At 35.8% G+C, this 23,618-nt stretch overlaps 1 protein-coding gene across 2 annotated transcripts; it reads right to left on the bottom strand.

The window, feature by feature from the left end:
- Window positions 1-6,553: 6,553 nt before the first annotated feature.
- On the bottom strand, window positions 6,554-22,442 carry LOC124154394. 2 transcript variants are annotated; one of them, XR_006863890.1, is made up of 8 exons: window positions 22,116-22,442; window positions 20,623-20,686; window positions 19,039-19,157; window positions 15,805-15,923; window positions 12,084-12,235; window positions 11,351-11,501; window positions 7,241-7,404; window positions 6,554-7,063 (listed from the first exon to the last, which is right to left on the bottom strand). XR_006863890.1 is itself a non-coding variant. In XM_046528096.1 (7 exons), the coding sequence occupies exons 1-6, from the start codon at window positions 22,144-22,146 to the stop codon at window positions 7,287-7,289; spliced, it is 690 nt and encodes a 229-aa protein (XP_046384052.1). In that variant the 5' UTR covers window positions 22,147-22,429; the 3' UTR covers window positions 6,554-7,063; window positions 7,241-7,286. The 2 variants fall into 2 exon arrangements, 1 of the variants encoding a protein (XP_046384052.1); XM_046528096.1 differs by lacking the exon at window positions 20,623-20,686 and having other exon boundaries at window positions 22,116-22,429.
- Window positions 22,443-23,618: the final 1,176 nt, after the last annotated feature.

Genomic DNA, 23,618 nt, shown 5'->3' with positions numbered 1-23,618 from the left:
ATTTTCTTTCTCGGAAATGGCATAGCTGCTAAAACATGTATAAAATAATAAAGATTTTTTAATGCGTCGGGAATAGTATTTTTTGTTCTCATTTTTTTCAAAATTGATTGTTTGAGGCGTAACTCTGTGAAAGCGATTCATTATTAAAATTAAAAAGATGAACTTTGTGCTATCATATGAATATTTATTCACAAAGGGCATAGCCGGATAAGAAGGTGAAAAGTTCCCCTTCCGGGATTTTTCCCGTACTTGGGGTATGCGATTTGGGATCAAATAGGACAAACCTCCCCACATTTCTAGCCCGCTAAAGGCCCACCAGGGCCGGCTAGATCGAAAATACGATTTTCACTCATTTTTTAAATACCTCGGTCAAGAATGCATATTTTTTAATGCGGTTTGCGGCATTTGAAACCATATTTAATGGAGCAGATTTCTCATTGTTTTCAAGAACTTTTAAGCGTGACAAGAAGATATGGCGACGATTTGAAAATTTCTAATGAATGCTTTCATAACATATGCTTGAGAGGGCCAAAAAGAAAAAACATTTTCTGGAGGTGTTTTTTAATACCTTTCGGCTGGCGTATTGGAAATATAACTTTTAGGTGGTGGAACATCGCAAAAAAATACGATTTAAAATTTGCAATTTTGGCCATTTGTCTCTATGCTCTGGCCCTCCATGGCACCCCTTTTTATTTATTATAGTATTCTACCGATTGTCCCACCACAGGGACAGAATTGTATGGATACTGGTGCCGAAAATGGCTTCAGGGCCTCCGAAAACTGCCGGAATATAATAGTATGGATTAAGAAAATGAGCTCGATTTGAGTTTTTCCCGCGTTGTATCTAAGCACAAGTGTTGTTACATTTGTGGATATACCGCTACGAATTAACTCCATCCTGTTCCCGTAGAAGCTAGATTGCTGGTGAGAGTAGGTTGATTATTCCTTTCAAAAATGTGGTCTGTAAAGGTTATCTAAATGATAAGCGGTTTTTATCTATGAAATTCCCACTTTCCGTATCTACTGCATAAGTATTTCCTTGCATGTTTCTAAAATTCGTATATTTGTGGAAAATGTCGCATATTTATCTAACCGCAGTTTGACGGCGAAACTTAGTGTCTTTCATTTTCTAGAGAGCTCATTGTCCGCGAACTTTTGCTGGTTTGTCATGGGACCAAGTAACAGAGTTACGTAGTGTGTTGACGTCGACGAGAAATTCGGATATTAGGTCGGTCACTCAAGGGCTGATAGTTTTTCTTTTCAAGCTCCAAACCGGTAACATGAAGTTTACTAGTTCCTCTTTGTAAACCGTTCCCTAAATTTTTACCCTAGATGGTTTGTGGTTGATATGCCCGGACCTTTTTTGGCCAATCAAAATGATGCCGATTCTATAAAATCAATCTTGCAATCGGCATATCCAATTAAAAATATCATGAAAAAGGGTGACATTTTGATTCTGGATCTAGGATTTCGGGATATTGTGTCATATTTAGAAAATGATTTAGAGGTCATCGTGCTGATGCCGACGTTGAAAGGCAAGCGAGCTCAATTAACGACTAAAGAATTTAATGCTAAATTAAGACGGGTAGGTAATGGTAATATTAAGAAAAAATATCGTTAAAATATAACGAACTATAATTTTTATATAGAATACACTTACAGCGAATGCCATCGTATGAGGCAGCATATTGAAATATTGCTGTGACTGTGGTAATGGAAATAGAAGAATAGGGTGCTGTGCTCATATAGCAGCAACAATTTATTATATATCCAATAGGCAGTACCAAGATAAAATCGCAAGACCGGCCGTGATTTTAACTAGAATTGTTTTGACGGAAAACACAATGAAATGCATCAATGAATATTCAGAGGATGACGAATAACCTTTCAAGACCGATTTTCATTGACATCCTGAAGTCAATATAAAATTTTATGGTGAAAATTCACCGAAAATTCACCTGTTCGGCTAGTTACTGTTCACCAGATTTTTTTATTTGTATGCAAACTGGGAAAAAGTTGAAATCCATAATTGTTTTCATTTCAGCAAACAGCTATCATTAACTTATCATGAAATCCCAATGTTTTAGCAAAGGTGACGTAATTTCAATGATTTTATATTTGATAAGGACATGGAGGAAGTTAAATAAATTCTCATGGTGCGTTTATTGCGGTAAAATCAAACCTCTTCTAGCGTTTGAAAGGAATGGCGGAGGGGGATTGGAGGCCGGGAAATTCTTTTTAGCTTGCTTGTTCGTTTTTAAGGGCCGAGAAGCCATTTTCGGCACCAGTATCCATGCAATTCTGTCCCTGTGGTGGACACCTTAATTTATTATTATAATTATTTAAATAGAAATATTTAGGTAAGCGGAAAAATCTAGTTTTTCCATCCTAAAGTTTAAATCAAGACTCATCTCCGACCTAATGTCTAGAATTTCCGGTTTAAAGCGCTGCCCCAGAGCCAAATACTTGCTACCCCATCGATTTATTTCCCCCCTTAACTTCTTATAACCCTTTTCTAATATCTTTGTGATCGAGCCTAGGTTACTGAGGATGCAAAATTCTTAAAATCAGAGCTATCATGGCTATGAATTAACCAACAAAAGCATGCCGCCATTGTTAAAACATAAATAATAAAGAAAATACTCTACCCTCGTAAAAATTCCAGTATTACCATGGATGATTCACCGTCGGCCCACGAAAAATGAACTATCCCACACTACAACATGTCGCATTTTCTGAAAAAAAAATCAACCGTGCATGCAAACATTAATGACATGACCACAATTATCACTACAATTTAGTGAGCACCAGAGCACCATAAATCAAAACAAGCTAACGCAACCTAAAATTATAATGTCAGTGCTATAAAGTCCTAAAACTAGAGTAGCGAGCACAGTAAAACTTTAACTATGATTATCACAGCATTAACGTGTCACTGAAAAAAGATGAACGGCGGAAAATATTGACACCTCCATTTATCCCCACGAAGCAATATTGAAGCTACGGAAATACGTAGGTATGGAGACATGCGTGCATTTTCGCGAGATAACACGGCGTTTAGTGATAAAAAACTATCGTTGCTATGGAGAAATCAGTGAAAAAACGAGTACTGAATTTTTACCAACCAATCACATGACTCTTGTAAAATACCGAGACGGAATATTGATCTTAAGCGAATGTAACTATGTTTAGGCACAGCAAATTATGAAAACTGCGGCCAGTAATATTGAAGGAAGGAAGTGGTATAGGATAAAAAATAAATAATGACGAATTCTCCTATTCATTCCACATGACCTTTCAAAATGGCTGTCGGATATTTTTTTTTTGTCCGTGCATCAAAATTATTTTCTAAATATCTAAAGCCGACCAGAAATAGGGTAGTTTCCTTCATCAAAGAAACCGAAAGGCATTGATTGCGATTTGTTACCCCCCATTACTGTATTCATAATATACAAATTATTTCGTTTTAGAAATACCGGTTTAGACGAATGGCAATGGTCCATTTTTATCCTCATTTGAAAAGGGCCAATTTGGCGCCCATGCGATGCCACTCCACGTGGCGTCACAGGGACCTAGTTTCTATAGGAGAAGATAGAAGTTATACATCGTCTGAGGTTACCAATGCATGCATGAGGCACAGAGCTCAGGCAAACATGTCTTAATAATCATCTATTAAAACTGGCTAAGGTCGGAAAGTTTTCTCCGTTTAATAAGGTATTAATAAACCTTTTTTAAGCCAAGCGCTACCAGTCAGAATGGCACTCAGCTACCCTGTAGCAGCCTGCATCGTATCAGCGCTCAGAGCCTCGATCAAGGTCACCTCACAAGACGGGAGGGGGAACCAGAAATACGTCACACGGAGAGATTTCCTTACCCGTCGCGTTTTCGCGCGCTTGAAAATTTTCACTTTTCATTTAATCGCGAAAAATAGATATCGTCATTTAAAAATCTAAAAGCGTGAAATACGTACTCCAGGAGTAATAATCTTCCGATATAGGCAATAAAAAAATAATAGGAAACCACCCTATTGGAAAGCCAGCGATTTCCTTGGAATTCTCTAAAAAGCATGGACCATTGAACTCCCACCAAATTAATAGTAAAAATTAAAGAAGGAAATAACTGGGAAAAAAAGGCTTCGGGAAAAATTTGACAAAAATACATACGCAGTATTCGCGAGCACACCACGTGGGGTGGAAAAAAATGGAAGACATTGTCTTCACGCGCGATGGCACGCGCTCCACTCTTGGGACTTATTTCGGGAACCAACGGTCACAATTGGAAAATTACATTATTATTACAGTATTAGGTACAGCACTTCAAATATCTAAGTCCAAAGTCATTGGATGCCAGAGAAAATCATTTTTAAAATACCAGCGACTTCTTATCGCTATTCTTGTCCGAAAAACAGTCAAAATTGCCAAAAGTTTTCAACTTTGAGTACGATGTCCTCCCTTTGTCCAATAGTGATAATATTTTGCAGGATATGTTTTTACACCAATTGACATAAAGTGATGAAGTGTGTCCCGTAGGATAAGTGAAAAATAAGGACCACCCAAGGAAGACAAGTTACTGAAATAGAAGCCACAGTAATTTAAGATTGAGTGGAAAAAAAAGCACCAACAAATTAAAAATTGCATGCTATGCCGCGTGGAATTATTAAAAAAAACAGGAGAAAGAGCATTTTTGTTCCATGTTCATTTAACTGAAGTGCTACCAATACTCACCATCATATATAATCCATTCTTATTTTATAAAATACCTAAACAATCGAACGAACGAATTCACTAAAATCTTAACTGTTGTCATAACTTCCAGATCGGCAGAATGAAGTGCCGTGAATGTGACGCTGGTTTTGTCCACTGCATTTTGAATACTTGCCGCTGCCTAGAACACGATTTTTTTATTTCCAGTTAAGAGTTCTTCTTCTGAGTTTTCTTGTGTCCCATCAAAAAAATAAGCAAAGAGAAAAATACTAATAAAAAAGGGCAACTTTCTTACCTGGTTAACAGCTGAAACGAGCGAAACCGCGAATACTACCAGCGTTACCGTTACGAAACTAAAAAAATAATTGAATAACGAGGGAGGATTTTTGGGGTCAACCAACTCATAGCGTACCGGCTTATCAGTCACGTTGCATAAAGAAATAAATCATTTTAAAAATCACAAATAGAATCGATATAGTAACTCATACAATGCATTTTAGTGAATTTTTTATTGCTTTTTGCAACAAATGACTGTAACACTGATATAGCAACAAAAAAAATAACTCCACGTTAAGAAGGTCAATTTACTCGTAACGGCATTCAAAAACTCTGAGGATGAGCCCCGAGTTGGAGATCAAATCGTTGGAAAAAATGTAGTTTCTAATTCGTAGGAAATCCCGAGCAATGTTTACCCACATAATTCGATGGGAAAGATTCAAATATTTTTACTGCTTCCCACTTTTTTTAATTCGCCACCCTCTCATAATTGAGGGAGTGAGAAGCGAAGGGGCACAAGTGTTTTTTATAAGTGATTGTTAAGTGAGGGAATAAACAAAGTTAGGTACAGAAATTGATAAAAGAAATATACAAAAACTTGGTGGCCAAGGGATATGACTGAAGCTGTGGCCTTTGCAGATGCAGTGGAATATAAAATATACTACAAAATATCTATTTCATCTCGTCTGTTTTCTTTACTTAATTTATTTGTCTAACCCTATTTAGAAAACAAAATCGCCGGCACGCTTTGGCTTAGCCGCGGGTAGTGGGGTTTCCGGGTTACATTGTGCCTTCATTACTTTATTTTATATAATTTCTTTTTTACTTTATTTAAATAATACTCGTAAAACATTACTGTTTTTGAGTAAAAAAACACGTTTTCTACATTTTATAAATCTCAAAATTTTCCGTGGTTGGACCCCTGAATGGCCTTTGCCCATGGGTTTTTCCCAAAAACCCCTTTTAACAAAGACCCCGGAAGGGCCCCGAAATCTCCGGTAAACCCTCCCTCCCTCCTTTTCAATATCCTGACAATCGTAACTGCTTCTACTCTTCTCTCCCCCTTATTTAAAATTCCTTGACACCTTCAATCGTTTACATGAAAATTAATATTTTATTAAATATTTATTACTTTTATTTCTTTTTTCTATATCATGACCTCAATTTTTTAATAAAATAATAATGAATATAAGGATGGAAGTCTTGGAATATAAGGATGTAAAAGATATGAAAAATTAATGGAAACATTGGCAAAAAATTTTGCATATGATACTACGACCGATTCTCCGAGGGGTTAATCAAAATTACTATTATTATCACTGTTATGTAAATTTACTTTTTTTTCATAGGTGTGGATCATGATTGTTGAGCAGAATATGCAATTCATATAGTTTTTTGTTGCAAATGTTACCTCAGTGGCAACAAGGAATCCGACCTTGCACGACCGGGCTAGTCGCAAAGGTATTTGAAAAGGATCATAGCAAGTAAGATAGAATGATAAAAAATATTTATTGAACAGGAAAAAATCTATAAAAATAAAAATAATTTTGGACAATTCGCTGGCACATAATTAAAAAATAGATAATTACAATTATGATAAACCTTGAATTTTTTGAAATTTCTATGTGTAATATTTTACAATAACATAACATAAGACAAAAAAACATAACCAATGCATGAAACATAAATAGAAAAACGACATATAAAACAGACCAAGTCAGATTTCATACAAACACAGATAAAACTCTTTCATTCTTAACTTAATAAATAAGAAAAAGGTACAGCAAAAAAGGACCATAATAAAAAGAAAACAAAAAATAAGAGCAACGTATGCTATTCCCGAGGCATAAAGTTATCATAACTATTTTCAATTAGTTTCTATTCCCGGAGAAAGTAATTAATCATAATATTATAATAGATGCGGGGAATAAGTCCATGGGGTAGCCAGTATTTGCCTCTAGGAGATCTCTCCTTCTTTGAGTAGTTCTTGAGATATACTCCAATTCAGCAGGTTACAATTGAAGTATTCCAGGAAATTCATTTATGGAAAGGGGTGGGGTGAACGACTGTACCCTTGGTTACCCCTAGGAGTATATAAATCTTGATGTAAAAATCTCGTAAAAAAATATTATCTCAACCAGAAAAACAATAAGCAAAATGAAAATTTAGAAATTTATTCAAATCACTTCTTATTACATGTAATTATAGTAACAGTTTCATATTTTTCTCATTTCGGAAAACTGGAGTTGAGAAATACATACCTATCATCATAGAAATCCACCTCAAGTCATTTACCATCTCACTATTTTAAGCACAGGAAGCAGAGGTTGCTACTGTCGTCATTAATGCCGAGAAAGTAGTGACCAATCTAATTGAACATGCTGAAGCACTTCTAATGGAACAATCAAAATAATCGACCGATTTCCTGTTAAAACAAATATTTGAGTTATTAAATGCATTTTAATATTCGCAATTCTCACAAATTCATAATAATAAAACATTAAATTCATGGATATGAGGAAATACACTAGAATTAGTACAGTTTATACAAGAATTACCATGAGAAAAAAATCCCCAGGACCGGGAATCGAACCACGGACCGTAGGCTTTCCGGGCCATTGCGGAGACCACTACGCTATCTAGGTTCTTTAATTTCCTAGACAATGATACCGAGGCTCATGGCACTAGGTGTTAGTTAGTACAGGTTATTTGAGAAAAAAATAGAGTCACGCCACTCATGTGCTTTGAAGCAATTGTATTTCATCATTTTGATTCTGAGGCCAAACTCATGATTGTCGGAAATCGAGCACCCCCAATTATCCTGTCCGAGATCTGTAACATCCATTGCCTAAGGCTGTTGGAGCGGCAACGACGTTAAGCGGTCAAGTGAATTACTCGGAATACTTATGATTTACGTGAATGAGTTGCAAAAAATGATAATCAAAATGAAACATAGAACTAAAATGAAGCGTAATTTTGCACCAGCACAATGTAATCGTCAAAAATGAATTTAAAATCGGCAAGTAATGACAGTAATCTACTTGACTACTTTCAACACTGCTTCGAACCTTTGCTCACTGAGAAATTGAAGATATACCTTGAATAAATATTCACAATAGAAGAAGTAAATTACAAATGAATGTATTTATAAGCATAAGATATGCTAGTCGTATGTCGAAGCAGGAAAACTACCTATATTTGCGTAATTTAGGCGAAGTCAGTGTTGTGGTTTTCGTTCTGCGATGTTGGTTTCAGAGATTCCGGCGACGATCTAGTTTCAGGTAGTTTTTTGGAAATATCTTTCATATTTTATACTGAATCTCTACTTTCCCGTACACGTTTGGATTTTTCACAAAATATTCCTTCAAATGAGTGCCGTCCCAACAACTTCTTGCTACGAACGGCTTTCATGGCTCGAAAAACCCGTATTTCTTTATAAGAGCCGCAATTAAATTGTCCTAATTTTACTGTAAAATATATCAAAAACGGCTCTTGGGAATCCCTTTTTCTTTGAATCATTGGAACATAGGCCTTTCAATGAATATGAGACCATAGTTTCATCAAATGCTTGTTGCTTTTTACGAAGCGCTCTAACTACGTTAAGGAAAAGGAAGGTTAAAAATTAAATCCACAAGCATTATCGTAACTACCGCCCAATCAAGCACGAACGATGAAAAAAGCAAGTATTTTCTGAGTGAAATGCAAACAAATTCACTAATATCAATGGTATCCAGCTAAGTAAAAAAACTTATGTGATGACCGTGTTAATGATTAAACTCAATTTATTGGTTTGATGATACTCCCTCCCCAGTGGTGTTGCCAGGAATTTGGAGTTCCTAGTGGTGGAACCAATTCGGAGGGGTGGATCCAAAAACATGGTGGAAAACATTTTTGTTAAAACACGTTTCTAAATAGAGGCTTTGAAAGTAATTTTATCACTTTTAATAATCGAAGAACCTCTTCGTCAATTTATCAGATAAATCTTTTGAAAATTCATAATTTTTCAATATTTTTACGAAGGAAAGAAATTCTGTCTGCTCTCATAGAGGGGTAGAGGAGTGGGGTCCGGACCCCCCGGACCTCCTCTAGTTTTCTGTCTACCGGCTAGTCCATTGCCCCTCCCCACTTGAGCTTCCGCCCATCTTTGGTCAGACCACAAATTTTGCTTTACGTTTAGAGACGTACAACTTTTAAACTGTTTTTTAAGCTAAAGTATCTCGCATTGAGCTTGAATTTTTGATTTATAATACGATTGTCTACCACATCAGAGGCAGGTATCACAGAATATTCTTTCCACAAGAGACAACGTAAAATTGCGATCTAAAAATCATTAATAAAAATAATTAAACTTTTTTCTTCTATAGATCCAACGCAAAGAGTTTAATTTTTAAAAATAACACAAAGATGGCAATATTCCACGGGTTTATTTTTTTGGACATTCCCCACTCCTGGCCATACCATTCCCGAAGCGCTCCACCCAATGACAAATACCCTTCCCCAACTTCCCCTTCCACCTGTCACACGTCCGTTCTATATAAATACAACCCCAAAACCAACCATTCATCATTGTACTTGATAATGACCTAACGGTCGAAACGCGTTGTACGGAAAATAAACCTGTGGAATATTGCCACCTTTGTGTTATTTTTAAAACTTAGAATGTCATTCCACTATATAACGCCTGCTTCTGTTACTTTTATGCAAAGAGTTTAAGCTAATCGTATAGAAGCACCATTCTCGTATTTGAATTTTGCGCAAATTCTGAATACATGTAATCAGCCATATGAGTGGTCTAGGACTGACTTCAGATGGTACCACGCGCGGCGCATAGTTTTCGTAATTCCATCATGTTGATTTCAGTGGTCGTGCAGTGATCATTAGAAAGCTTGATGAGAGCTTTAAGGGGGTAAAATTTGTTTTCTTATCGCATGAGTTTTGATTAGCCAGTATTAATTTATGCTAAAATTTTACTTATATATTAATTATAGTATCATATATTATTATATCTAAGAGTAGATCTCTGCAAAGTGCCTCCAAAAGTAGTCAAATTTCTTTTATCGCAGTAAAATCGAATTTATTGATTGAAAAAATGACCATGATGTAGATTTGTTTATACTAAGAGACTGTATTATAGCCGCAAGAAACTCGGTAAAATTTGTCATAAATACTATTCTTAGCAAATATTAAATAAAAATAGTTAAACAAGTTATTTTTTTACAAAAACCAAAGCAATGAGACATATATTGCCGTATTTACACTGAAAATACGCATTTTGAACTATCTCACGTGAAATTAGAGGGAGGAAGTGGAACTAAATCTCACGATCTCTAACTGATACGCTGGGGAAAGGGGAGCTGTCCCAAAAGTGCCAAAAAACCTTATTCTTCGGCTTTTCACACGTAATTAATGGACGCCGCTTAAAGCCTGATTTACGTGATAATTTTCCCCATCCCTCAGTCTCAGCTTTTCAGCTAGCAAAAAAATGAACACTCGACCAATCATTTTCTCAGTCATTCATTCCAACCGTCCCTTTTTTCATCGCTTATTCCATCATTTTCCGTATTTATAACTGTCATTGAATTGAAGGGTAAGTGTTTCGTTACAATTAATTTTAGCTGCCGCATGTTCCTTCTGATTGGCTAGAGAAAGGTGTCAGCGAAGGTTTCAGCGACGGAAAAAGGGATGGGAAATTGGATGAGATATCCATTTCTGGAAAAATTGCGGAAAATAGTCGCCAATGGTGGTCAATCATTCCCACCGCCATTGGAATGTTCGCTAGAGCTGTCTCTCAGAATGGATTTAAAAATTATCTTGTATTTGAGGTTTTATACACACAATACAGAGTCTAAATGACTCAATTATTGTAAGAATTAAAATGTAATCGCTCTCCCGATGATAAAAACTACGCAGCCATTAAAAGAAAGACCGTGTTATTTTTTTGCGTTTACTGAAAAGTTTACTTGATTTAACCAAAGCTCCCACGTACTGGAAAATGCGACAATTTCAAATTTTACACCATTATAGAACACAAACACTGAAAATAGGGCCGTGATTTTAACGTACTCGTTATAAGTAGATAATAAAATAAATTAGTTAATAAATCTTAGTTAACCAATAAATTAGTAATAAATCTTAATTAGTCTTAAATAAGCCAATCGTTAATAGTCAATCGTCGGTCACTACTTATGCCATTCAAGACCAAAATCGGCCACCACCTTCGCCATTCACGACAGACTTCTTCTTGGGTGATCGACGAGTCATTCGGTGGGGAATGGCAAAAATAGTTGTATTCCGGTCATAATTCAATCACACAAGAGATATCAGGAGCGCGAGTCGTTCGGTCACAATCAATGTTATTAGCATATACTCACATGCACACGTATTTCATCGTATACAGATTAGCAACATCAGGACCTTCAACATCGCAGAAGGCAAGAACATCCATGTTACTAATGAAGTCTAAATTTTTGTTACAATTCTCCCAGCTATTCTTGAGGCAACTCATGTCTTCGTCGGTTAGGCCTGAAATGTTGATGATAGATTAAAAAAAATACCAGCACTCACTGCTGTGAGCGAGATACAGCACATTTTCTCTTGTATAGATCAGATTCATTGAAGTTATTTTGAAAATTTCTTTAAACTTCATAAATTGTGTGACTTCGAGTGACCTTAGGTGACTGTTAGTCAAGTTTATGATTCGAGACTTCTTCTGCAATCTTATACCTAACGCCACAATCAAAATTATTGAAGTTATTCCGCAAAATTCGAGAAAAGCGCAAAACGAATTCATAATCTCTAATCAAACAAAGCGTCAGACCATGGTCGTGGATTATAGACCTGGGCATAGTCATATATTTTTGGAAATGGCATTCCAAGCCAAACCTAGAACCGCCATTAAAACCAAGTTGCATGGCATAGTGCTCTGTAAATTTATGTGGAAGTGAGGAAAGATAGATACATATGGAGGCAATCCGACTACTATAGCGCCTTTTTCTCCCATACATGAGAAAATGTGCTTAAAATATAATGGATTGTTTCTAAAAATTCTCTTCAAATAGGAAGTTGTCTTCACAGTGATTTCCAAATTTCGGCACCAAAAATTACCAAGGAACAATTCCTTTTCATAATCACAGAATGTATTTATGATTCTCTCAGCCAACTTAACGATGGATGGAACCATTATCTTCGATTTATGGGATAAATCCTTCATACTTGCGACTCCTCGTCTCACGCACTCCCATATCTGCTCTCGTCTCCTGGAAGAATGATTCAAGCATGGTATAAGCATTTATTTACGTTATAATACTGTTATACCATGAAATCCAAATGCTGAAAGAGACAAGTTGAACTGGTGCATGTAATGTCATGAATGAATGAATATATATATATTTTTTTTAGATCACGAGATGTGGGTCAATTGTAAATATTATTTATTTTTTCCAAACTTTGCCAACGTTTCGGACATTATATTTGTCCATCCTCAGGGCTATAAAAATGATAATTTATGATACAAAAGTAGTTAAATACAGACAATTTTACAGTTGTTATACATTAAAATACATGGAAATACATATTCAAAATTTACCTTTAAGTCTGATGTTGTTTTTATTTATTTATTTACAATTTGGTTGCTTGGATTTCTTTCTTTGTTGGTTATGTCATTTATTAAATTATGATAAATTTTGCTAAGGTAAGTAATGTCTGTTCTATTATTGCAGCTTTTTTTATTTCTGGATATGTGGTACATTTCTTTGAATAATCTTTTTGATAAAACTGGTTCTGTATCTAAAATTTTGGCCTCTTCGAAACGAAATGAGTGACTGTTTGTAATTGCATGATCTGCTAATGCACAAATTTGAATTTTGGTCTTAATTGATGTTTTATGTTGTGAGATCCTATTTTTTAAATATTGACATGTTTGGCCAATATAATTTTTATCACAGTCTTTACATGGAATTGAATAAATGATATTGCTTCTAAGCTGCATAGGGGTATTTGACTTAAGTTTAGAATATATGAGTTTATGTTGGGTTTTATAGTTTTTATGTGCTATTTTAAAATTTAATAACTACAACAAATATATCAAACACAAATACAGACCAATATCGAGGAATGATTTATATAAATGGATTATCAGAACAAATTACCAAAGTATTCAAAAAAACAAATTTTAAAATAGCACATAAAAACTATAAAACCCAACATAAACTCATATATTCTAAACTTAAGTCAAATACCCCTATGCAGCTTAGAAGCAATATCATTTATTCAATTCCATGTAAAGACTGTGATAAAAATTATATTGGCCAAACATGTCAATATTTAAAAAATAGGATCTCACAACATAAAACATCAATTAAGACCAAAATTCAAATTTGTGCATTAGCAGATCATGCAATTACAAACAGTCACTCATTTCGTTTCGAAGAGGCCAAAATTTTAGATACAGAACCAGTTTTATCAAAAAGATTATTCAAAGAAATGTACCACATATCCAGAAATAAAAAAAGCTGCAATAATAGAACAGACATTACTTACCTTAGCAAAATTTATCATAATTTAATAAATGACATAACCAACAAAGAAAGAAATCCAAGCAACCAAATTGTAAATAAATAAATAAAAACAACATCAGACTTAAAGGTAAATTTTGAATATGTATTTCCATGTATTTTAATGTATAACAACTGTAAAATTGTCTGTATTTAACTACTTTTGTATCATAAATTATCATTTTTATAGCCCTGAGGATGGACAAATATAATGTCCGAAACGTTGGCAAAGTTTGGAAAAAATAAATAATATTTACAATTGACCCACATCTCGTGATCTAAAAAAAATATATATATATAATAAGGGGTCGTGAAGCATAAATTTTGAATGAATATATATTATTCTGTGGGAAAAACCTGTATTAGGAAAGAATAGAGAATACATACAATGCTCTACTATGAAAAATATGCTTTTGTCAAATATAGCAAATAAGGGATACCAAAAATAAATATTCGGTTTTAGAGAAATGATAGCAAGGCTTAGCAAGTAGAAAATGTTGATGTTGCACTACAACGCAATCAAATTTCTATGTCAATAATAGAAAAATACATTTTTTCACACAAATCGTAACAAACTAATGCGTAAATAGAAAGTTTTGATAACAACAAAAAAATGGTAAACAAACCTAAGTCTTGGTCTTTAAATAACAGAACTCTCTTTCTTGAAATGACTGAAATTATCATCTGGTCATTAATAAAAATTTTACCATCGTATGAAGTAATCATCAACCTCTCAGTGTATTTTACTTGTTATTTATTGTGTTTCATATACATTTTAACGTGGTTTTAATTATATATGCTCACTATCTCTTTTTTTATACAACTGTGTCAATTATCCCGGCTTACAGAGCAATGTTAGCGGCAGTAGGCTCAACCATGACTTGAACAACTCAATTTGATGTCAATGGAAGTTATGCATCAGAAGAAAAAAGTGACATATGCTCAATCGTCAATTTGAGAAATTAATATTATTCTTCAGGAAAAATCTATAAGAGGAAAGAATACAATCCATACAATGTTCCACTTTGAAAAATATTCTTTTGACAAAATATACCGGGTCTGCTATATCAATTCTAAAGAGATGGTAACTAGGCTTATCGAGTAAAAAATATTTGGACAACAACACAATAAAATATTCTATATCAATCACACAAAAATATACGTTTTCTCACAAATTGTAAAGAACATATGAGTGGGTGAGAAGCCAAGGGGTACAAGTGATTTCTTTTTTCTAAAAAGAGTTAGGTAAAAAACCATGACTTGAGCGGCTTAATCTGATGTCAAAAGAAGTTAGGCATCAGGAGATGAAAGTGACATATGCTCAATCGTCGATTTGAGAAACTCATCTGTCAACCATTGAAATATCTAAATCTGTGCTGAATGACTGAAAGCAATTAGCCATGTGAAAGAGCCAAGGCCCAGGGAAATAGGGCCCGGATTGTGTCCTCGCCTGGGTTTGGTTAACACTTTGAGTGCCGGCTGCTAAATTTAAAGCCCTACTGAAAAATCCAGCCTTTTTTACTATATTCGCACATTTTTTAAAACATTAGCATCAAAAATATATATATATCAATGTACATTTCAATAAAAATGGACTTTGCTCTTCTTTATAAATGAACTAAATAACATTTATTGCTAATTTTTAAATATATAATTTAACAATGAAAACCTACTGTTTATGAAAAATAAAAAAGTTACAACATATGATGTACCGCCATAACATGCATAATAATTTGTTATTACGCTCAATTTGAACTATTTAAAGCATGGAAATCATAAAAAAGCATTGTTCCAAGCAAAGCATTATAAATCCTGGATGACAAAAAGGGTCAATGCACCCTCAACGAACGGCCCATTGACCCAAAGAATTTTCACACTAAGTGGCCTAAGATGAGGATGTCGGTAGATACAGACGACTTTTCGTCCTCAACACATAAAGTGAACTCTTTTTCCATCGAGAGTTGATTTTTGAAAAAACAGAACCCCTAAGCAGTAAACTGGAAAAGTACCACCGGCGAAATATTACGGCTTCACGCATACAAAGCCAATTAAATGGAAAGACGTAACATTACGTCCATGGCAATACTCAGAAGGATTAGCAGGACGTAATATTACGTCCATGGCAAGCAAAGTGTTGAATAAAGAGCAATTCAAGTCAAAAGTCCTCTGAGGGTAGATGAATCAATCAGACATTAACTTAAACATTTCATGCAGTTGCACAATTAATCTCAATTCAGCAATGCTCCAGTAAGTAATGAGGTATTACTGCTCACCTGCATACGTGTTTGCAATCGATACATGCAGTAGTAGTGCTGTAAAGTCTTGCTGTTTCGTTCCACTTGTCCGGTGATAATTCATTGGAGATGCATCGTACTACAGGCTCTGAAAGATCCTGAAAAATTTTTCAGCTACATAATTTTTTTAAAATTGACTCATTTCATGATTATAGTATTTTTGACTGTTTGTTCGCAAAGCGTACTTATTATGCATATGAAACAAAAATTTCAAAATTCAAATTTGACAATATTCATGCATTGAAATTTCTCTACATGGTGTGGCTTTGTTATTTATTTTAGAGCGACGAATTTTAACGACCGAAATTATACGTTTTTTATATAACTATTAAAAATTCATACCGATCCCATTTTCATGAATATATTGCAAAAGACTTTAATTTAAATATTCCTTGAAGAAGTCATCGAAAGAGGGAATGAAAGCAGGTGCAAATACAAAATGGCTGACCAGTGAAAGTCCTTAAGAAATCAACATGCATATATATATCACGGCGTATTTAAGTTAAAAGTCTACATCACTTTTTTTGGAAATAAATTTAGCCGCAGTTCAATCGTACCGGCACTTTTCGAATCACCTGAGATGGTGAAAATATTCCAATTAATATGAACTAAGGCAACAGTATCCCCAGCAGTATGCATTTTTTGCATAGAAAGAAATTCAAATTATTAAAGTAAGTTAACCCCTGGTCACACGCTTTCCGGGAATTTTGCCGCATTTTTCGAAAATTCGAAATAGCGCGATTATTGCCTTTCGGATCACTGGTAGCACACTCTGGTATACTTTTTCTGTACCTTTTCCTCGACCAAGAACATTTGCCTCTGCAAATCCTTAAGAAAAACTATTCAAGGTATTTATGAAGAAATTTGCATAGTAATATGTTTTATTTTTATGCTATAAATCAAAAATAATAAATATTTAAGGTGCTTTTAATATTATAAGTTATCCAAATGCGATAAAATACCCTAACAATTTAATGTATATTTAGGAAAACTAAAAATATTTAAGCATGGCAATAAAAACCGCAATCGTGCTCTGTGGGGCGTTGCTTATTTATTATTTTTTCTCGGATTTTTGATTTCTACCTCTTAAAATATGCTGTGGGGTGCAGAATGGATATCCTAAAAATTTCAGCTCGATTTTTAACGTTCAGAGGTTGCTCAAAGAGCATAAATGCAATAGCATTTAATTTTCCCGATTTTTTAAAATAACATCATCGTTAGGGGTAACGCACACCTTTACAGCCCTTAAGGGCCAAAATTCACTCCATTTTTACTGCACTGGCAGTATCTTCGCGGGCGGGTGCTGTTAAGGGGTAATACATAATAAAAAATCGCTTATCATTAAATTATAAGTACTTAAAAGGGAAAATTTTGCGAATTGCGTTCATTAATTTAAGCGCGGTAAACTTCAATCTAGAAATCGTTCGGAAGTATTTCTTGAGAGTGTGGATAGTTTAGCATCTGCACCAAATCGCTGAAATCAATACACAATCGCCAATTTTCGATATTATTATATCGATTGTTGACGAGTTGATCATTGTGAAAATTCAATGTAATAAGATAAAAACAGCTGTAACTTTTCCACACTATTTCATTCGTTCAACTAGGTTTCAACGTTTACCCGTACTTGTCAAGGGCTGTCTGAATAAGAACAGCTAGACTGGTAAAATATGTATCTTGAATGTGTATGTGATATCAAATTTAGAATTCCAAATTATGATCTATTTTAGATAAGATGCGTGCGCAATAATTGTCTGATTTTATAAGAAATGTTATATAATATTCGAGCATGTCGAAAAGGCTTTATTGTATGGAGTGGAAGTTGGTCGAATAAAACATCAATGAAAAGACAGGAAGCGACTGAAAGCAACTCAAGATGGTTTCTCAAATTTTCATGGAACAAGAGCGTTTCAAACACTTAGGTTGTGCGTAGAGCAGGCCTTGATCACCTTCCGGGGAAGAGAAGAGGAAAATAGCACATTTTGCACTCACTATAAGAGGGTAAAAATTATGTGTCATTATTTTTCAGCGTGATTATAGAAGGGGGAGTTGAATGAAGGCGCCCAATAGGAAGGAGAAAATGTTCACGGGGACAAAACATCAAAGATTGGAAGCAAGGGGACTGCGTAGAATGGTAGTAGGCTTTTAGGTAATTGATAGGATATCTTTTTAAATGTAAATATCTGTGTAAACCGTTAATAGGGTAGTTTCCTTCATCAAAGGAAACGAAAGGCATGGGTTGCTATTCACTATCCACCATTAGTGTATTCATAATATACAAATTATTTGGTTTTAGAAATGACAGTTTAGACGAATGTTAATGGTCAATTTTATCCGCATTCGAAAAAGGCCAGATTGGCGCCCATGCGATGCCACTCCACGTGACGTCACAGGGACCTAGTTTCTATATGAGTAGATAGGAGTTTTACATCGTCCGAGATTACCAATGTATGCATGAGGCACCGAGCTCAGGGAAACATCTCGTAATAATCACCCATTAAAACTGCCTATAGTTGGAAAGTTTCCTTCGTTTGATAAGGTATTAATAATCCTTATCTAAGGCAAATGGTACCTGATAGCAGGGTACTCTGCTACCTACTAGCACCCTGAATCGCAGCGGAGCACACATCCTCTCCCCACGGTTCCTCACACGGCGACAGCGGGAACCAGAATGATGTCATACGGGCTTTTCCCAGAATTCATACGTAGCCGTCGTGTTTTCGCGCGCTTTGAAATTTTCACTTTTAATTTAACCGCGAAAAATAGAAATCGTCATTTAAAAATCTAAAAACGTAAAATGCGTACTCCAGGAGTAATAAACTTTCGATTTAGGCAGTAAAAAACAATAGGAAACCACCCTATCATACCTTATTCCCTTCTGAAACTCGAATCAATTTGTTCGTAAGTGACGTGAGTAAACGCGAGTGACTTTTGTAAACCCATGCGCGGTGATTGACTACAGATTCCTGTAGTCAACCACCGACTTGAGAATCCTTTTTTGCAATATTCGTGATTAGACTGAATGGGGTAATGGGGACCTATTTCAACGGCTAAGAGAGTGACGCCTGAGCTGCCATCGCACTGAATAGTGTACGGCATTAAGAAGAACAAGGTGTCAGTAATGAGTATACCTTGGCCGTATCATGTAATGATCAAGTCGACACTCTACCGTAATAAAAATGACACATAATTTGAATCTGAGCCATAACTCACATCACTTCTTCTCCGGCATTCCTGGAAGCTCTCAGTTAGTAGGTGGGCTGGCGGATGTGCAGCGAACTTTGTTAATGTTAGAAAAAGTACTGTGACCGTTGTAACTGTTAGAAAAATTCCTGTAAAGGGAGAATAAAATTTGAATTAATGGTACATCTATCAATGGAGAGATTAAGGTTGGAAGCTTTCGAAATTTGGTGGTATAGAAGAATGGTGAAGATCAAGAGAATCGATAGTTTCGGCCAGTGGCGTAACTACACGGGGATTAGGAGGATAGATCCCTCCTTAAAGCCTCTGCGAAATAAAAAATAATATTCATCACCTTCGTTTAGCTTCGACATATAATAACTGCATCTGCTGTTAAGTGCCAAAATGATGTAAAATGTAAATTTATAGTCGGCCGACAGGTGGGATGGAATAAGGGTAAAAGTACCCCAGGGATGATATACATAAAACAGGGGATGAAGGTTGTAAAGCAGAGGCATTATGTAGCTTCAAAAAGATTTGCCGATAGGATAATTGATTGGATCGCAGCGTCAAAACCGATGTTAGGATTAACGAGTGTTGATTTTGGGTATCTCTATATGAAGGACGCAAATTCAAACGGGTTTAATAAGATATTAATCAATCAAGGACGATTATTCGTTGTGGAATTGGAAAGGAAGTCCACTACTCACTTGATCTATTACTACAAGGTCATTTTAGGAGGGCCAGTCAATTATTACCCGATATTTAGTTATGTATTTGTTAATTTTGGTAGTAATATCGTTTCACATTGATGACGCATGCTTAATTTATTCGTTGTTATGTCTTTGCATGTTTCAAGCTGCTAGGTTAGTTTTGTTATCGCAGTCGCGCTGGTAATCATGGTTGTTCCGCTTTCTATTTTCACGAAGGTTGAGCAACGTTCAACGATCGATTTTTGTGGTCGGAAGGCCAATCAGGGGCCAAAATTCATCGAAGAATTTCGGTACAGTACAAGGACAAAGAGTTTGAGGGTTCTAGGTGAACCCTTCGAAGGATCCAACGCACCGGGGCCGGGAACCAAGCCAGTGGCTTATACGCCCAATCACCCGGGGAGGGGCTGGAGAGGAAGGAAAAAGGATAGAGGCGACGCGACGCCGCGATGGGAGCCCGCCGACGCCTCTGGGAAAGGATAGGAACGGAAGGGACGGGACGAGGGAAAAACACCCCAACGCTATAGAAGCGAAGGGGGCCCTACTATTAGCGATACCAAGCACAAGCAATTAATGTTCTACCGATCCTAGTGGATTTTTCCTATGAAGAAGAAAAATCCATCGATCGAATCGGTAGAAGGAGTTTAGTAGTTACAGTACAAGGACAGTTTTTTGCCACAACGGAGTGTCTATAAACGGGTTGAAATATTTCAAAATGGTCGCACAATGAAGGAGCCAGACAAATGTATACCGCCACAAATGAAGAAAGCATTGGGCTTTCACGTGAAATGATTCTCTTATACAGACGAGAAACTATTGGCGAACTGGCTCATCGTCTGAAAATTAGTTCGGGCTATGAATTTTACATAAAATTTAATGACTATTTTGCGCATAATAATTGACTTACCCTAGTATCCACAATGTACTCCTTAATAACCCAGGATGGTCACATTCAAGTTAAAACGTCATCTCTATAAATAAAAAGAATCCGTAAAATTAGATCAGGACGATGATTAATTTGTGTAATTGGAACGGAAATCCACTGCTGAGATGATTATTTATTATCAGGTGGTTTTTACCAACAATGTACTTCTTCATAATTTATGATGTTCACATTTAAGTAAAAACGTCATCCCAATAGATAAAAAAATCCGTTAAACTTTTTCCGGTATTTGCTCAACTCAAATAATCAATGCTTCAATCCGAAGGTTGATTTGGATAAGAAATGGTAGAGCTCACTCGATATAGGCGTGGGTTATAACAAAATTTAGGAATTTGGGGGTCACTCTCCCGCTTCGTGAGTTTCCGAGTTGACCTCAGGAGCCACTCAGACCGGGACCCAGATCAGTTGTCAAGTCCTTAATAAACTAGAGAACGCAACTCCCCATGGATTAATTGCAAGCTATAAATTATATGATCTACATCTGCATAATACCCTGCGAGCAACCTCTAGGGTGTTTGGCAGAGGGTGGTCAATCACCAGCGAGAGGATTTCCGATGTGGCTGACTTCGTCCGAAAATGCACTGCTCTTGGGCTTAGATAATAGGTATAGTCTATTTTTCAGTCTATGAACTGACAGTGATTCCTATCCCAGTTTATTTAAGAGGTCAGTAACACTAACAAGAATATCGTAACGAATTTTCACATGACATTGGTTTGATAATTGACAAATTTTCAGACAAGCGAGTTCCTCACGCGGTAAAAATGTAAATGAATAAAAGTAACCATAAAAGATTTATTGGCGACATTCTCGTGGTGAGATTTCTCCTAGTGTCACTTGCGATACAGATGGTGGAAAAGGGCACGATAAGAGATTATTCGATGGAAGATATTTCACAAAGAACTTCACTGACAGAATCTGTCTGTATAATAACACTAAATTTTACTAACAGTCGTACAAAATACCTAAAAAAGTAAACGATTATCACTAGCACACTATTTGATTCATATAAGTATCAAACCGTCTTCAAGATACTCTGAGAACGATGTTGAATACTCTCCGAAGTTGCGCGGCTTTAGGATAACAAATCATTTCCGTTCTATCGGTTCAATTTTAGATTGGTTTCCTGACGTACTGCATGCTTAAATTTCCGCTAATAACATCTCCAAAATTTCAAAGCATATGCATGTATTAGACGTTTAGGCATAGAGTAGACCTTTTTAATTTATCCATCGCAACCCATAAAAAATTAAACCTCAGTGGCTGGAAAAAGCTGTATTCTTCACAAAAAAGTAATTCTGGCACTAAAACCAGCCTATTTGCAATCGTAATAAGGAATAAGTCGTAGAAGTCACATAACACTGATCTGAGAGACTCAATTATCAAAAATCTCGCAAAGATGTTGAATTCTATTAATGCCAACTTCGCATGCAACATTTTTAAAACATTGGTTACTCACCGATTATAACTAGTAGTTTCGTCGACGCCATGATTACGCTGCACTTGATGATATATACGTTAACAGTATTATAGCTTCAGAATGTTGGAAAAGTAAACCTAATCTGAGAAGAGGAGAAATGTCTGAGAACAATCGAGTGCTCTTTGTTCGGCAAGCAACTCAGCTCGACTAAGAATGAATCCAACAATATTGACCAGATGATATCTTCAAATATGATCGCGTACTTTGCATAAATAGGTTGAGGAATGACGCAAGAATATTCTCAATATTGTTGCGTAAATGAATCAAAGGAGAACAGGAGAATTGCGATTTTGATTAGGAAACGTTATAGAACCAGCTCCAATCTAGCCATGAGCATCGAAAGAAGAAAAAACTGCCCTCAATGAGAGCGGGATAAAGTCCTCGCCTGCCAAACCAAAGGTCGCGGGTTTGAGTCACGCTCAGTAGATGGCCCCTTTCCATTGGAATGTGTGCTTCAAGTGTCCTCCGTTTTAAGCGCATTTTCTCTTGTATGGGAAAAAAGGCGCTATTGTATTGGGTTTTTCAGTGTATTCGCCCTCACTTTCACGTCAATTTAGAGAACCTAATGCAATGTGGCATGATTTTGATGGTGATTCTAAGTACGTATGGAATACCATTTCCAAAGATCATATGATGATGCCCATCAGGGCTATTCAGTAACTGTTTACGCGGTCGCGAAGAAGAAAGGTTTCACGACGGAATCGCGAAAATCACATTGTTGCTATTCACTAAGCCATTTCGAACATTCCGCCGCGTAAGTGCTTCAGATTACGCGACGGGAGTTGTCAACGAAAACTCAGTTTCCACCGCGTAAACAGCAGACCGCAGTAGACGACGGAGTCACATACTGTTAATATATGTCATATATCTACATTGCCGTGAAAACAGCCGTATTCATTGTAATTGTGGACGTAGTTTCATTTCGTTAAAGTAATATTTATGGATAATTAACTGTTTATTTCATGAAATTTAAATTATTCTTGTCTTGTATATGTTTCTCATATTCTGTTTTCGGAATATATCATGAATTTCATTCGCAGGGCTTAAGAAATGTGTGTTTGCAGGCATTTTTGTTAAAATGGCTTTCACGTGTAGAGTGCCGGGATGCGAAGAAAACTCCAGGAGTGGACCCAAAGTTCAAGTTTTTAGCTTTTCACAAGATCTTGAGTTGGAGACCAAGTGGAATCGGGCGATCAGAAGAGACAGTTTCACCTCGACGAAAAACAGTAAGGTACCTATGTACCCTTTCAAGCCGTAATTATTTTGCTGTCATTTCTAGCTAGATGTGTCTTGGGGATGTTGATGAATACGTCCAGTGCTAAAAATGGGGATTTAAAATTTGTAGCGGCATTTCAATTGAAAATTATTATATTTTAGTTGCCTTTTTTGTATTATTTCGTTCAGTAAATGTGTGGTTGAAGGAGTTACTGAGAATTATAATTTAGTAGCCATGTTTATAGAATCGAATATTCTTTCTTAGCC

This window comes from Ischnura elegans, chromosome 2 (assembly GCF_921293095.1).
Source record: "Ischnura elegans chromosome 2, ioIscEleg1.1, whole genome shotgun sequence".
Lineage (NCBI taxonomy): Eukaryota > Metazoa > Arthropoda > Insecta > Odonata > Coenagrionidae > Ischnura > Ischnura elegans.
Note: the sequence above shows the minus strand (reverse complement) of the source record. Positions and strands in the feature narration are given on the sequence as shown.